This window comes from Stegodyphus dumicola, chromosome 3 (genome assembly GCF_044657685.1).
Source record: "Stegodyphus dumicola isolate Sdum_Otavi_A_Nest chromosome 3, ASM4465768v1".
NCBI lineage: Eukaryota > Metazoa > Arthropoda > Arachnida > Araneae > Eresidae > Stegodyphus > Stegodyphus dumicola.
Genome location: NC_140770.1, coordinates 197949574 through 197966304, shown reverse-complemented (window position 1 = coordinate 197966304; position 16731 = coordinate 197949574). Strand labels below are relative to the sequence as shown.

Genomic DNA, 16731 nt, shown 5'->3' with positions numbered 1-16731 from the left:
TTAAAGGAGTAGTTAAAAGTGATTTGATTTCGGTGTTGAAGGAACTAGGTGAAGAAGCCGATTCTAGTTTAAAAGTTGTAGAATTAAAAGATAAGCTTTTAAGTTCTAAAGAATATTTGAAAGATAAAGATTTTGTTATTGAATTTCTTAATACTACGGTTGAAGAAAGGAAAAAGTCAGAAGAAATTGTGAAATTGCATCTAATGCAAATCGAAAGTAGCAACGAATCTAGTAACAACGTAGAAAATACACTTTCATTAGATAAGTTTTTGAAAGCTGTACAGGCATTATCGATTTCTGTACCTAAAAAGGGTGAAGCATGGAACTTATTTTTTGATTCCATAGAAAGAGCTTTTAAGCATAAGAACGTACCAAATGAGTTTAAGTCTGAAATTTTACTTAAACTGATAGGTGATAAATCTTCTAATATTCTAGTATATATTAAAGATGATGATTTGAAAGATTATGAAAAAATTAAATCTTTAATTCTTAAGGAATATGAACCATCGCCAATTATATGTTTAGAAAATTTTCGCCAAGCTCAAAGGTTGACGGGGGAAACTCATTTGCAGTTCGCCTCTCGTTTAAGATCATGTTGGATCCATTATTGTAAAAGTAGAAACGTCAATGATTTTGAGTCTTTAATTAAATAATTTCTGACAAACTTTTTCAAACATTGGATAGTGAATTAGCGTGCCATGTTGCAGTTCGACAAGGTGAAAGTTGGCTACGTCCAGAAGAACTAGCGAAGGAATGCGACACTTACTTCATCGCAAAAGGTGAATCTTTTGATGACATAAGAGGTGAAAAACGCGCTGATTTTCGTGATTCATACAACAAAAACTCTAAATATATTCCACCAGTGCTAAGAAAAGATTTAGTGGTAAATGAACAGAAACATTCGTTTAAACCGCGAGAATGTTATGTGTGTAGTAGCAGTTTACATTTGGCTAAGGATTGCCCGAACAGGCGAAATAAATTTGGGAGGTCCAATAAACAGAACGATAATTTCCCGGTCAAACCGAAAGTTAACACTTCAAGTAAGTCGAAGGACAATGCGGTTGTTACGAATGTAAATTCTAAACATTTACAAAAACCCGAGTGTTCCAACGGAAACTAAATTTTTATTCCTTAGAAAAGATTACTATTTACATTGCAGGGAAGCAAGTAGAAGCTATAAAAGATTCAGGTACGGAAATACCAATTTTGAACACTACATTAATTCCTGATTTAAAAATAGAAAGTAAGGGTAAAATCATTTTAAGTTCCGCATTTGGCGACGTCGTAGAGGCAACGTTAGCAACTATTCCCATTTATTACAAAAAACCAAACAGTTGTCTATATTCGCGCGTAGAAGCTCTTTTCGCGTTGACAGATAAGCTAAATGTTCAATGTTTAATTACACCAGATGTATGGGATCGCATATTTGAAGACGAGAATGAATAATAGTCTTCCCTGAAACGAAACAGGAAACTCATGAACAAAAACAACTTGAGGTTGGCGTCGTTGAACTGTCAAATGTAAATCTTTTTTATAGCTCAGTTGCGAATCAGAATGATGAAAGACTAAACAGTTATTCGGAATCGAATAAATTTAAGGTCGATCAGAGAAACTGCCAAACGTTAATAAATTCTTTTAAGGACGCAGAAGTAGGGAAGAATAATTTCTTTTTACAGGACGAATTATTATTTCATAAAGAAAAAATTTGTGGGGAAAACATACAACAGTTAGTTTTACCCAAGAATTATCGAAATAAAGTCCTTCAATTAGCTCATGATTCCATATTCGGAAAACATTTAGGTATGAGGAAAACTAAAGAAAGAATTAAGCTTTCATTTTATTGGCCGAACATATCCAAAGATGTAGAAAATTATTGTAGAACATGCGAAAGATGTCAATTAAAAAGTCCGGAAAGACAATTGGATAAAATTCCGATTACTCCTATTGTTCGCACGCCATATCCCTTTCATACAGTAAATATAGGTATTATTGGTGAAATTTCACCTTATTCAGGAAGGAAACATAAATATTGTTTGTGTTTGATAGATAATCATTCAAAATGGCCAGAAGTCATACCTTTAAAAAGTCTTTCTGCTAAAGCTACTTGTGAGGCTCTTTTAGATATTTTTATGAGAACCGGTATTCCAGAAATAATTTGTAGTGATCAAGGCACTAATTTTACCTCACAATTAACTCAAGAATTCGAAAAAAGGTTAGGAACTCATCCTCGTTTTTCGACACCTGGTTACCCAGCATCAAACGGCTCAGTGGAAAAATGGAATCGGGTATTTAAACAAATGTTACATCATGTAATTCGCACAGATCCTGTTAATTGGGACAAGCACATACCTTATTTACTTTTTGCGTATCGTGAAGTTCCAAATTGCACTACCGGTGTATCTCCATTTATGCTTATGTACGGTCGTGAAGCTAGAGGTCCCTTAGCTGTGTTAAAATCATCATGGTCCGGTGAAATACCATTACCTCTTAATCTGAGTAATTCAGCAGTTGATTATCTACAAGAATTAAAGATAAATTTAGAGAAAGCATCTGAGCTCGCTTCTTTATCTGCCGCGGAAAATCAAGAAGCTTATGCATATTATTTTAACCGTCGCAAAAGTTTGAAAGAATTTAAAAATGGTGATCTAGTATATTTACTTATACCAGACTCTAGCAACAAGCTATATGCTAGGTGGACAGGTCCAGGTGAAATTGTTGAAAGAGTAAATCCTCATTCTTACAAAGTTAAATTACCCGATGGGAGTGTGAGGCATGTTCATGTGAACAAAATAAGAAAATTTTATGTTCGAGCACAAACTGTGGGAGTGATATTTGAAGATGATTCTGAGTTTGGGGAAATTCATACCACTTCAAATAAAGGAGATTGCGCAGTAACTAGAAGGAACATCGAGGTGGATATTAGTCATTTAGAGGATAGCAAACAAAAGGAATTACACGAGCTCTTACTCAAGCACATCGCATTATTTTCTGGGGAGATCCAAATAGCCAGCGTTGGTGAACATAGAATTCGGTTGTTACCTGGAGCTGAAAGAAAAAAGCCATATATCTATAAGATCCCAGAATCTTTGAAACCTGAAGTAGATAAACAGATCGAGGAATTGGAGAGCTTGGGTCTTATTGAGCCAAGTGAAGCTGAAATAGCATACCTGGTCGTATGTGTTGCCAAGAAAGACGGAAGTATGAGGTTATGTATTGATTTCAGGTTGTTGAATCAAGTAACCAAGCCTGTTGATTTTCCAATGGAGAATGTGACTGATCTAATCAATAAAATTGGACACGCGAATGTTATCACCTGTTTAGATGTCTTGAAAGGTTACTGGGAAATACCTTTAGAAGAAGAAAGTCGTGATTTAACATCATTCAAGACACATCGTTCCCAATATCGTTGGAAAGTGATGCCTTGTGGATTAAAAAATGCAGCTTCTACTTTTCAGCGAGTTATGAATGATGCCTTAAGAAAACATAGTGATTTTTGCAAAGCATATATTGATGATATTGCTATCTTTTCACCAGATTGGAATTTGCATCTCAAACATTTAGATGCTGTGCTAACTACATTAAGTGATCTCAGGTTTACGGTGAACGTGAAGAAATGTGTTTTTGCACGTTCGGAGATAAAGTATTTAGGACATATAATAGGAGCTGGAAGACATCAACCTGATCCTGAAAAATTACAAGCCATTGAAATTATAAAAAGTCCTAAAACAAAGACTGCTCTAAAGAGTGCATTAGGCTTATTCAACTGTTATCGTGATTACATAAAGAATTATGCAGAAATAGCTCGCCCATTGACGGAGCTTACGAAAAAGAAAATTCCTGAGATAATTCCATGGACTGATATTGAGGAATCAGCATTTCAAGAACTGAAACGTCGACTGTGTGAAGCACCAAAACTGTACACTCCAGAACCAGAAAAACCTTACACCATACAGTGTGATGCTAGTTCATATGGTGTTGGTGCTTGCTTGTCACAATGAGACAGCAAAGGCAGTTTGCATCCTATCAGCTTTGCCAGTCAAAAACTTTCGAAAACTCAGCAGAACTGGTCAACTATTGAACGCGAGGCTTATGCCGTTGTGTGATCATTAAAAAAGTTCGATCATTAAAAAAGTGTTTGGATCGAATATCGAGCTGATCACAGACCATAATCCATTATTATATTTGTATAAGTCGGCACCGCATTCAGCCAAATTACAGAGGTGGGCAATGGCACTTCAGCGCTATAATATTCATATTTCTCATTGCCCTGGTGCACAATTAAAAAATGCAGATGGTCTTTCAAGACTAGTGGATGAATAAAATAGCTGTGAACTAAGTATGAACTAATGTTTTAAAACTTTGCATTAGTTACTTTCTTTTGTTCCTGAATTGTACGAGAGTTACTTTCCATCTGTTTTGAAAATCAAATTACTGGTTTCCATTTAATATTGCATTATAATAGTGTGTTTTGAAATAGTATTGCCTATATGTTTTATTACAGAACTCCGGTATTGTATCAAGCCATCTGTTCATCTGTTGTGAGATGAATGTTTATTGCATTTATTTCAAAGTATGTTATTACATCATGTATACATGTTCATATATTTTGAATTAATTTGGTATGTGGAGTATACAATTTAAGTTTGTATTTGCTGGTTCAGTTTTCAGATTCTGCTTCGCTTTGGCGTAGCACAATCTTACCGGGGGGTGTCATGTATCTGGCAGCGGTGAGCCAATCAGCTGCCTGGCAGAGCCCAGCAAGTGAGAGAGACAAGAGTTGCATATTATCCTCAGAGGAGGCAGGTGGTAGATTAATTATGTTGTAGGAGCGAGGTAGTGCTCCGAGTTTGCCATTATTCTTTAAATGTTAATTTCTTTACCATTATTCTTTGAAAGTTAATTTTTAATAAATGTTGGTGTCGTTTTCCTTATGGTGCCTTATTCATCCGTAAGGTCATTACAATTATGCAAAAGCCATGGTTGGTATTAAAAATTGTTTTGGGGAGGGGTGATTAGCATAATTATACATTTAACAATATAATTTTAAAAAATTATTTAATTATGTAAAAGGTATTTCTTATGTTTTTTCCATGCTTTGGAGTTCTGTGTTTTTGTCCCCCCCCATGTAGATGCAGATGTATAAGGCTTGTGTGATAAAATATGATTTCTATTTTCTTTAAATTTATGTTTAAACTTTATTCATTTCAGAGAAACTTTACTGTGATCAAATTTTGGAAAAGCTGGCAGATGAGAGATCTGTGAAAAATGAGCACTTGAATTTTTTCATTAACAAGTACACAAAGCAACTAGATCTACAGAATCTTAGATTTTGTGATTTCAAGGCCATAAGTGAAAGACTCGAAGATGTTGGAAAGGTCAGTAAAATTTTTCCATTGAATGCTTTTTCAATTTAGACTTTATTTTTAAAATATCTATATATCCCCTTTCTTTCAAATGATATGAAATGCTTTTAAACTGTATTTAGTATCTCAACAGTTGAATATTAAAAAAATATTCATTAGTTATAACCATATAGTTTTAACTTAAATTTAATAAATAAATAACTAATGCTTTAAAGCAAACTATATTTAATATGGTAACTACACAGATAACAAATACTGTCTGATCTATTATACGATGATATATAATTGTTTTGTCAATTATGACATATTCATTCAATTAATGAATATGCCTTAATTACTGGAATTATTGAGAATTCAAATATCTATGCCTATTATAATCTATTGCCACAATTATATAAAGAAAATAAAGCTGCTCTTTTTCACGTAAAACATTTCTGATTCTGAGCAATATATTGTAAGCATCACACATTGTACTTTCAGAGAATAAAATAGTAAATGATGTTCATTAAAACAAGGCAAACACTAAAATATTACATTTAATTAAATTTCATGATATTCTAATATTTTTGTGCACTTTTAAAATTTTGAATAAAATGTTCCATTTCAGCATATCGGATGTACTATGGGCTACTGACCACTTTGCATCCGTATCATATTTGAAACACTGGGCCTTCGAAGGGAAACTGAAATGTATCCTATATGATATGCTGGAAATGAAATTTGGATTAAATTATTTGATTAGGGCAAAACACCTTTTAGTATGTTACTTTAAAACAGGAACTTTGAGGTTCACTGATTTTACTAATAACCATAAGAATAAAAGCTGGAAAAAAAAAAAAAAGGCCAGGTCATTTAACCCCCCCCCCCCAACTTCATTTCCATTTTACGTTTGTCTTCATGAAGAAAGCACAAATGAAGGCTGCTTTAAAATGCAACTTTACATGATATGGAGAACATGAATTGTACACCATGAACATGAATTGTAAAGTTAGTGATTATTAAGTGTAAAGCAGTGATAAGGCTTTGGTTCTTGGTGACTGGATGGATGCTTTTAGTTTTTTTTCCTAAAACCTCCTTTATAATGTATTCCTTAACCCATTAACGCTGAAACAACAAGGAATGTTTCTTTTCTCATGAAAATAATAACAAATATTAAATTAAGCATTTATAACATAATTTTAAATTGAAAATAAAAAAAAAATGCTCTTACCTGTGGAAAAAGCGAGTGTTGCGCTAACGCAACGTCAGCGGAATAAGACTGTGGATGTTTAGTGAGTAGGATTGTACTCGTGTGATGTTTCTTTTGAGTGGAGCACAGGATTACTTTTTAGCTGTATAATGTTTTATAAATCTACAAATCACTTTACTTCTAATTAATTTAATATTAAAATATACATTGTATTTCTTTTACAAATACAGATTATTTCATTTGAAAGATTCAAGCATGAAAAGGTTGATTACAATCATGATGTAAAGCTACATTACATACTTTGCATCTATAAACAGTCTGGCTATGGTACTCTTTACAACAAAGTCTTTTGTTATCAACGGACTTTACTATAAAATGTCTACCATCTCCATGCAGTGGTTTTTGAATGCTGAATTTACTAGGCCTTCCTGTTGCTGATCAATTTCTGGCTAATTCTACATTCTCGATAGGAGTTTGCAAAAGGAATAATGCATTCTCACGTCTGAAATCTAAAAGAGTCTTTATATTTTCAGTAGTAAAAAGTGGTGATATTTAGTAAGTTTAGATACTGTCTCACCTCATATAATTTATCAGTATTGTCAATTTGACTATTGTCAAATGCAAATTCTGCTTCATATTCCTGTACTGCAAACGTGATATCAATTCTCGTACAACAGGAACAGAAATGTCCTTATCAAAAGACCAATACATTTTTTCTTGATGTAAAGAATATCCTGTTAGCAATAATATTCTAATAAATCTTCTCATATAGGTTTCAAATGCAATAAATTCTGGGCAATTTTTTTTTTTTTTTTTTTTTTTTTGCTTAGCGTATATATTTGTCTGTTCAACGAGAAGAGAGTAAATTTCTAAACCAAAAAGAAAATTGAAAATCTGTGCACTAGTTTTACCTTGTGTTTTGTCTTTTATAATTTCTCTTCTATCTCTTTCTTCATAGTTCTTCCTGATACATAACTAACAGTTCCTTTTTTATCCACTTCAAGATTTCAGTCTTCTGCTTTTTAAACTTTTTAGTATGACTGTTGCGATGTAATGTGAAGGAACTAGATACCCGTTCTCGTTTTAAACACAAACTTATATTAAGTAATTGCACAATACAAGTATAAACAAGAAAATGACATATAAAACGTATAAGCACGAGAACACAAAAAAAAAATAGTGAAAAATAGACAGCATTCCAGCTGCCTTGCGAATGCGTTCTTCTGAGTCTGACTATTCAACTGAATTAAAAATGTTTTTTTGGCATAGTTCTAAAAAGCGAAAAAGTCAGGTTGAGTTGTTCTGTTCTGGTGCATCGGAACAATGACTATAAATGCTTTTAAAAGGCTGAAACTTACTTCTTACGTGAATTTCAACTTCCCCAGCAGTATCATTTGGTAAAATATCATTATCAATATTTAAAGCATTGCCATTCCTTTCTTCTTCATCACTAGCCTCTGCAATTTCTGGGGAAACAACAACAATATCAGCTTCATTCTGGTCATTATTAACATTATCATCATCTGTTTCTTCATCAAAAAATCTTTGAAGGGCTTCTTCTAATGTAAGATACCTCGTTCTAGGCATTTTTAAACAACCAGAACATCGAAAGGAATGAGTGAAAAAGGAGATTGACTACCCGTTTCCCGCTGACATTGCGTCAACGCAACCACCTGTTTTCCCTTCCTTCCCAACACAAATATAAACATCTGACTGATGTAATGTTCTAATAAATGGTGACCTTGACTAAAAATAGATCACTCGTAAAGACGGCGATTCTTTTGTTAAATATTTTCAGCAAAAATACCCGGTTGAAAATTTTGCTTAAAATATGAGATTAATTATAAACAAAATGATTGTTGAAAGCAAATATTTTTTTACAAAAATAATCTTCATGATATTCATTACACAAAATAATCTGCTGGTGTAAAATATCTTAGGTAGTTATATTTATATACGCATTTATTTTGACCGTTGCATCAATGCAACATCAGCGGCTAATGGGTTAAAGGCAAATAATCTAAAGTGTTTTCCCGCAATAAATTCAACTATTAATCAACATCTGTTTGCCCTAATTAATTTGTTGTTTCATCCTATGTGTGTCACTGAGCTAGCTCATAATGAATTACAGCAAAATTAAAACTTGTCTTGTCTATCCACGTTAACATTTGATTGATAAAAAACCGTAAAGATTCCTTATTTATTAAATAAATAATTTTGCTCCGTTAACCTTTTTCGGCACATCGTACCCAATATAGGCACACCAAACTCCCTCCGTATCCACGGAGAAACTGAATAGAAAAGGCTTTATGGGTTACTTTTAACCTTTTTATTAACCCTCTGAGTGGCACGGGTTTTTGGATCTGTCATGAAGACCTGTATTTATGCAGCATTTATTAGCTAAATTTAGGTAATTACATATTTTAGCCGTCACCCAGACCGTATAGTGGTTAGGGAAGCCTGACTGCGATACCGAAGGGCCTTGGTTCGAATCCTGGAGAAGGCATGGCTGTAACTGTCCGTCCCTTCATAGGAGGTGATAGTGGCCCATCTATTAGGTGCCTCCATAATAAAGAGACCACCACATCTGGCCTTGTATAGATTAATGAACTGTGTTACATTGTAACTGTTCACAATCTGCCATTGGAAGGGGGAAGAGACTTGCTTTAGCCTCTATTTTCATAAACTTGCATTCATTAAGATTACATTTACATTATTAAAGAAAGTAAGAAAGCAAACTATCTTAAGTTATAAGCTAATATGTATCAAGTAACAAAAAATTTCATGATCAGATAGAGACGATCATGCCGCTCAGAGGGTTAATACTAGATGGCAGCATAACACAAACCAGTCTATATATTTCAGCCATGTTTAGTTTTTAAAGATCCTCAAAGAAAGAAATAAATTCAAAGGATCTTCCAGATTTTTTTAAGACATAAAAAGAATTGTTTGAAAAGAAATTACTATGTTATTTTCTTGTTTGTGTCCTGATATCCTTATTGGTACTTACGTATCAATGCAACCACCTAGGCGTAATTTGGCGATTTATTACCGGTGAAAAGGTAAAAGTTACTAATGAGGTATAAGTTGATGATTTTCACCATATTTTTTTCAAAAACATTTCAAGCTATCGATGTTTATCTAAGTTAACAAACATTATCAACATATGAAAAGTAGTCAACATATTTTAGCAATTTTAAATGCAAATTTGAGTTGTTAAATAAGGATTTCATGATAAATTTAAAAATAAAACACTTACATTCGTCTTCAAGTCTTTCCTTAATTTTTTTCCGACATTCTTTTCCCCCAAGTACACAGTGATCTCTTTTCGTTTAAAAAACATCAGGGAATTGCAGAGACTCATCGCATAAACCTCGGCAACACCGGCTATCTATCAAACGCATTTCTTCGTTGTTTCCTGTAGAGACTTTGTGGCAAAGCTCTGTATTCTTGCAGAAATTTTACCAAAGTTTTCTGTACTGCTGGCAAATTCCGCAAGCGCATATTTTAAAGCTAAGTTTAAGGCTCAAAATATTATAGTTTATAGAAACCGTTGGAACTTGGAATACAACAAGAAAAACGCATAAGAAAATGGCGACTTTGCTTGACTGGAAGATTGTTATAAAAATGGTTGTCTGGGGAGTTGTTACACGCACGCTTGCCAAAGTTTGGCACATTCTGAAAATTTGGCGACTTCTACTAAGGTGGTTGCGATAACACGTAAGTACCTCTTTATTCTGTATTGGTTTTAAACTTTTACCTTGAAATATTGCCTAAAATCGAATTCCGAATATCTGATATGCACAGAGTGGGATCACTAAAACACCAGACCAATAGTTTCACTGCAGAATTTTCCTTGGTGAGCCCATTCACAGCAAAAAGATGGGTGAAGATCTGTTTCATTTCTGGTTTTTCTTTTTTTGTAGGGGGGGGAGAGTTTTGGTTATCAACTAAGAAATTGTTGGTAAGTTTTGCTGAAGGTCAGGGTAATTTTATCAGTTTGGGCTTTGATTTTCACTACTTTTTTTTTTTCTCTTGCTTTGAAAGAAGTTTTGATAGATTTGAATTGTAGATGTATATTTAATTTTATTGTATAGTTTATATTTTCTTTATTATATATATAATGTTAGTTTATTTTTTCTGATTTTTAATTTGCAAATGCATCGGAGAGGGTTAACCTTTTCTTAAGTGCTGAAATGCTAAAGGAATTTCCTTCAGATAGTGAATCTGAAACGGAGAGCTGAGAGATACTTTTAGGGAGATGTAGAGTACAGGGCTTTCCATGGTGTAACCTGTGTAATGCATATTCTGCTATGATAATCAAAATCTTGTGTTTTTTAATCATAGGCAAAATCTTGTATTCTATTATGCGCTCCCCAGCAGTGCTTGCTTCAGCGCTCTTTTCGAAGCTCCATTCATTCAGTCAGCCTGCCTTAGGCACACTCACGAAATTAAAATGGTAACTGCTATGTTTACAAAATTTTGCTTCTGTACTCTTCAAGGCCTGATTAGACTGCCTATCCTCTTTTTTGTTTGTTTGTTTGAATTCCTACTTTAAAAGGTAGTATGTCTGAAAGTGTTGACCTAATTTCTCAATTTTTCATCTATTCATAAAATTATATTTGTTTAAAATTAATTATAATTTTGAATCTCTTAAAAAATTTAATAAATATACTTATTTTCAGATATTGCTTCAATCTGTTGTCTAATTCAAAACATTATTTCATTATCTGATTTTTTTTAATTTTCCATCTTTAACTACATTATTTTCCATTTCAGGTCATCATTAAATTTTCCATGGCTGGAATAAAGCATTTCTATAGCAGAGATTATTTTTTTAGTCATCTAACCAAAGTTCAAATTCTTGAACTTGCAGATACTAACTGTACTGATAGGTCATTGAGAATAATTTCTGAAAATTGTCCAGATTTGAAAAGCTTGGATATTTACTCATGTGAAAACGTGACTGATGAAGGATTGATGTATTTGTGTGAAAAGAAACTTTGTCTTGAAAGCCTGAATGTCGAATGTACATCTGCAAGTTATAAAGGTGTCGCTTGTGTCTTGAAAAGCATCCCATCTATTAGTAAACTGCATTTCAGTAATGTGCCAAGAGCATTATTTGAAGCTACTGGTTTAAATGATCCTTTAGCAGAGAAAAAAGAAAAAGTCTTCAATTTAAGCAATATTGTTATAATTAATAATTCTTTACGACCAAAAAACCATTTAACTGAAATTCTAAAAGTTTGTACAAGGTTGTGTCCTATGGTAAATGATTTAGTAGTAACTGAAATCCTGTCAAATGAGCAGTTATTTTTGTGCAATTCTTTTGAAAATGTGCAAACTGTTTATTTGAGTTGTAGTGAAATAGTTCCAAGTTTATGCAGCAATGAGTTTTTGCAAATACGTGGGGAAAATCTACGCCAGTTAAATTTATCTAACTTTCTTGTTAGTGCGGAAGTAATTGCCAAGTGTTGTCCTAATTTAGAGGCATTAACTTTACAGAAACCCATTTTTCAAGGTGTTAAGCAATTAAATTCAGATGAAATGCATGTAAATTTTCCCTGTCTAAAAGTATTAAAGTTTCAAACTGCTACTTTTGATTCAAAAGAAAGTTTAAATTTGTTTGAGTATGTTATAGCATCAAGTCCAAATCTTGAAGAAATTATCATGCATTTTTGTGTTTTTCCAGAACAAATCGATGAAGTTATTTTGAAATATCCTAAGAAATTAAGGAGCTTGAATTTTAGAAATACTGATGTAAGTGTCAGTTTCATTCAAGAAGCCATACGAATGCACAAATGTTTAGTTAATGTTACAATTGAAAATTCAGGTATATCAACAGAAGAATATGATCTAATCATGGATATGGTGGATGAAATGGAACGAAGAATTCATGTTCATTGGGCTGATTATTCTGAAGCTATTAGATTATTATATGATTTTGATAATGAAGCTAATTTTAATATATCACATCCAAGATATATATTGAAATTATAGATAATTAATTTCTTCTATCTATTTTGGAATTTCTGGAAAATTATTTTGTCATGTTAATAAATTGCAGTTCTTGATGTATTGTTTTTTATATTTATTTTATGACAAAATTCTAAATAATGTTTAAAGAAATATTGAATGCTTTCTAATGATAAATATTCATACTTCAACATAAAATTTATTTCAAACATCAATTTCATACAGTAGACTCCCGATTATCCGCGCCTGCCACATTTTTTTTTTTTTTTTTTTTAACAAGCGTAAAAGCAAAGAAAATAAAAATGTTCACAAAATTGAGAGAAACGTTAAATTTGCTAACATCGTGCTTATTTATGGCAAAAATATCCCAGGCCTTCTCGGAACCTTCCCCGTGGCCTTCTCGTGGTAAGTGATTTCTTACTCACCCTTGCACAGCCCGCTCCACCGCCCTCTCTCGTCTTAATCTTACTGACACGTCCACTTTCTCCCACTCGCCATTGTTAGTTTAAGCCTGATAGTGTTTGCGAACCGATCGGAGTTAATTTCTTATCTTTTATTGTGTTCATTGCTTGTGCTTTTTGGTTTTGCGTTTTTCGTTATTGATTTAAAATGTCAGGAAAACGAAAGAAGTTTGTGTTGACGATTGCACAAAAACTAGAATTAATTTCCAAAGTAGCAAACGGCGCTACAAGGCAGCAGATCGAATTGGATTACAGAATCGCGGAAACAACAGTGCGTGACATTCTAAAGCAAAAAGACAAACTGATGAACTTTGCAGCAATGTCGGACAGTGTTTCCGCAATGAACACGCAAAAAACTATAAGCCTTTGATTAGCTAGACACGGCATTGAAAGAGTGGTTAGCTGAAGTTCGAAAAGAGGGTACTCCTGTAAATGGTCCTATCATTGCGGCGAAGGCAGAAACCTTTTTTGAGTTGTTAGGACTGAAAGGAAATTTTGATGCATTTTCTGGCTGGTTGACTCGTTTTAAGCAGCAACATGGACTTCATAAGGAGAAACTTAGGGGTGGCCAACAAGCAGCCGACGATTTCCCCCATGAATTTGAAGAATTTGTTTTAGAAGAAGAGCTATCTTTTGAACAAATTTACAATGCCGACAAATCGGGACTTTTGTGGAAATGTCCTCCCACTCGCACTTTAGCATTTGAAAGTAGCGGGTCATAAAAGTATCAAGGAAAGGATCATTATCATATCTTGCAGTAATGCTACCGGTGAACATAAACTTAGACTTGTCATTGGAAAGTAAAAAAAAACGAGATCTTTCAAAGGCACAAGGATAGAAAATTTGCCCGTTGATTACTTTAACCAAAAAAAAAAAAAAAAAAAAAAGGGATGGATGAACTGAAACATTTTTCAAGAATTGTTCGAAAAAATCTTTGTTCTTCAAGTGCATAAACATCTTAAATCGAAAAACCTGCCTGAAAAAGCTGTGCTATTGATCGACCACCCACCTTCTCACCCAACAACAAGCGTGCTAAAGTCTTGTGATGGACAAATTTTTGCAAAGTTTCTCCCCCCAAATGTTACTGCGCTAATCCAACTCATGGACCAAGGAGTCATTGCAACAATGAAGAGAACATACCGAACCAAGCTGCTAATGACCAAAATTGAAGAAGGTTATCATCTGAAAGAGTTTTGGAAACACTACACAATCTTGGACAGCATCTACGATATTGCATCTGCATGGGACTCGGTGAAACCATCAAACCCTCATAAAATCATGGAGAAAACTCATGCCTAATGTTGAAGCCAACAACAACCTAACCCCTTTGAGTTGTGAAGAAGAGAATGAAGATGTAGAGACGCCCATGGCAACTCTTGCCGATATGGTGAAAACAGTTCCGGGGGGTGAGAACGTCGATGCTGAAAACATTAACGAGTGGTTGGAGTGTGACGTCAACAAACCTGGCTTCAAATGCTTGACAGATGACGAAATTGTGAAGAAAGCAAAGAGAGAGACCGAGAATGAAGGACAGCGAAGTGAAGGCAAAGAAGAGCCCACTGTGCAGATGCGGAAGACTCACGAAGCGGCTTTGCAATAAGTCGACGGACTGCTGAGCTATTTGGAACAATAAGACGACGCGGAGTTGGCCAAGAAAATTGTGCTACAAAAAATGCAATCTCGGATCAAGAGAAAATGCTTCCAAAGCAAGAAGCAAACACAAATGACTGATTTCTTCAAAAAAAAAGTAGTTTTACAGTTATGCTTTTGTAATTACATAATACATTACAGTATTAAAACAGTACACATGTATTAATTTTCCTGTGTATCCTTGACGCCTCTCGTAAGTACAAAGCTTTTTTCTGTTTTCATTAACAAAATGCACTATTAGATTATTTTTGAGTGATATACTAAAATATTAAGCGTTTCCTACTGTTTATTTTACGTTTTATGTACAATAAAACGTAAAATAATTAATTGAAAAGTGTAAAATAAAACGATTTTTCAAAGTTGGAATGACTGTTTTCTCTTTTGTTATACCCGTTTTTAGCTTTTATTCGGATTATCTGCGATTTTTGTTATTCGCGGCGGCCGCGCCACCCAATTTCGCGGATAATCGGGAGTGTACTGTATAAGTTTCCTATGAATATCATAGAATTGTAGTTCTTAGGCCTTTTTTCATTCAATCAAAACAAAGAACATTACCGTCCAGAGTAATGTATTAGTACTTAGAGCACCATGTGTAAAATAAGGAATTAGTGCTAAATAATTTATGATCTAATTCATTTGGAAGAGGGGGTTTAGATTAAATAAACAAGAAATATGGTTATTTTAAAATAAACAGTTTAAAACGTGTGCTAGTATAGTTTGACCCCCACCTCATCCGCGACCATTAGCGCAAACATGCATGCGCCATTGGGACCGAATTATTCTCAAAATAGGGTGGAAGGATGGGGGCTTTCTTTCCCTCCAGCATAGCTCTTTCCGGAGAAGAGAAGACCTTTCACGTCGCAGCAAGTAATAACCGCCCCTTTTGGACAAGTCTGTGTGTTTTGGCAGAATGCCAACCAGAGTTGCGCTTGAGACGGTCGAACTATAATCAGAGAAGTAAAATCTTGGTAAATATGGCTGTGTGTACTTTTAAATTGAGAAACCAAAAATTATAATGTAGTCCAGGCAAGAGCTGAAAGGTAACTTGATAAATAGTCAACCTCCTGATAATGAACTTCCAGGTTCCTAAATCCATTCCTTAAGGAAGCAAAATAATTATAGATATATGATATAAAGTGTTATAATAACGTAAAGAAAAGTGATATTTTAATTAATATTACCGTTCAGTTTATAATTTTAAATAGTCAGTTGTGTTGATATAATTAATTAATGCAATTTAGATTAATAGTAACGCAGGTTTTGAATATAAGTTATTTATATTTATTAACCTTTTGAAGACGGGATGGCCATTATAGTGGCCATGTCTTTTTCCCCCATTTTCCAGGCTTAAAAGTGGGGTGAAATGTCAAATTTGACGTCCCTAGGGTTTTAACCACTTATCTCTTTCAAAGATCTTCCTTTTGCGACATAGATGCACCCCTCTGAGAATCCATTAAACTACACACAAGAATCTTTGTTGCAAATAGGAGGTGATTTAAAGGGGGGAAAGCATTCGGTTCAAGATTCCCCGTCCTTTGGTAGCTTTTACTGCTACCAAAGCCCAGGCCTCAAAAGGTTAACATACAATACAACACAGAGATAAACTAAAAAACTAAAAAGTATTTTGAAATAAACTAAAGTTTGCGTTAATGAAAATGTTAGGTTGGAACGATACGAAGTAAGAAACGAAAGTAGTGTAGTTAAGCTTCCGAAATTAAGTATTGAGAAGTTTTATGGTGATTGTAGCTCTTGGTTGGATTTCTGGAATTCCTACGAAGTAGCTATTCGTAATAACAATTCCTTAACCACTTGTGCTGAAAAGACGTGCCACGCACGTCGATATGCTTTTGTCTCAAACTGCGAGCGACGTGAACACGTTGATAGGCATTTATCGCAAAAATGAAAATAACGTTGTGCACACGTCGCCTAACAACGAGATTGTTTAGTTCTCGAGTTACACTCGCAGACGCGGAGTGGCGTAAATGAGACACTTTATCGCTTTTTATATTGTAGCGCACGGCACCATAACCGTGAAGTTTAGTCGTAGCGCAAGTGGTTAAATAAGGTTGAGAAGTTTTCGTATCTGAAAACA

At 34.0% G+C, this 16731-nt stretch overlaps 1 protein-coding gene across 1 annotated transcript in view; it reads left to right on the top strand.

Annotated features, from left to right (window-relative positions):
• Positions 1–12626, top strand: part of LOC118192063 (uncharacterized) — a 28831-nt gene extending 16205 nt beyond the window's left edge. Inside the window, exons 2-3 of the mRNA XM_035362955.2 lie at positions 5209–5375; positions 11332–12626. Of these exons, the coding sequence (XP_035218846.1) occupies positions 5209–5375; positions 11332–12552 (1388 nt within the window). The 3' untranslated portion in view covers positions 12553–12626. The remainder of the gene's footprint in view (positions 1–5208; positions 5376–11331) is intronic.
• The last annotated feature ends 4105 nt before the right edge of the window (positions 12627–16731 follow it).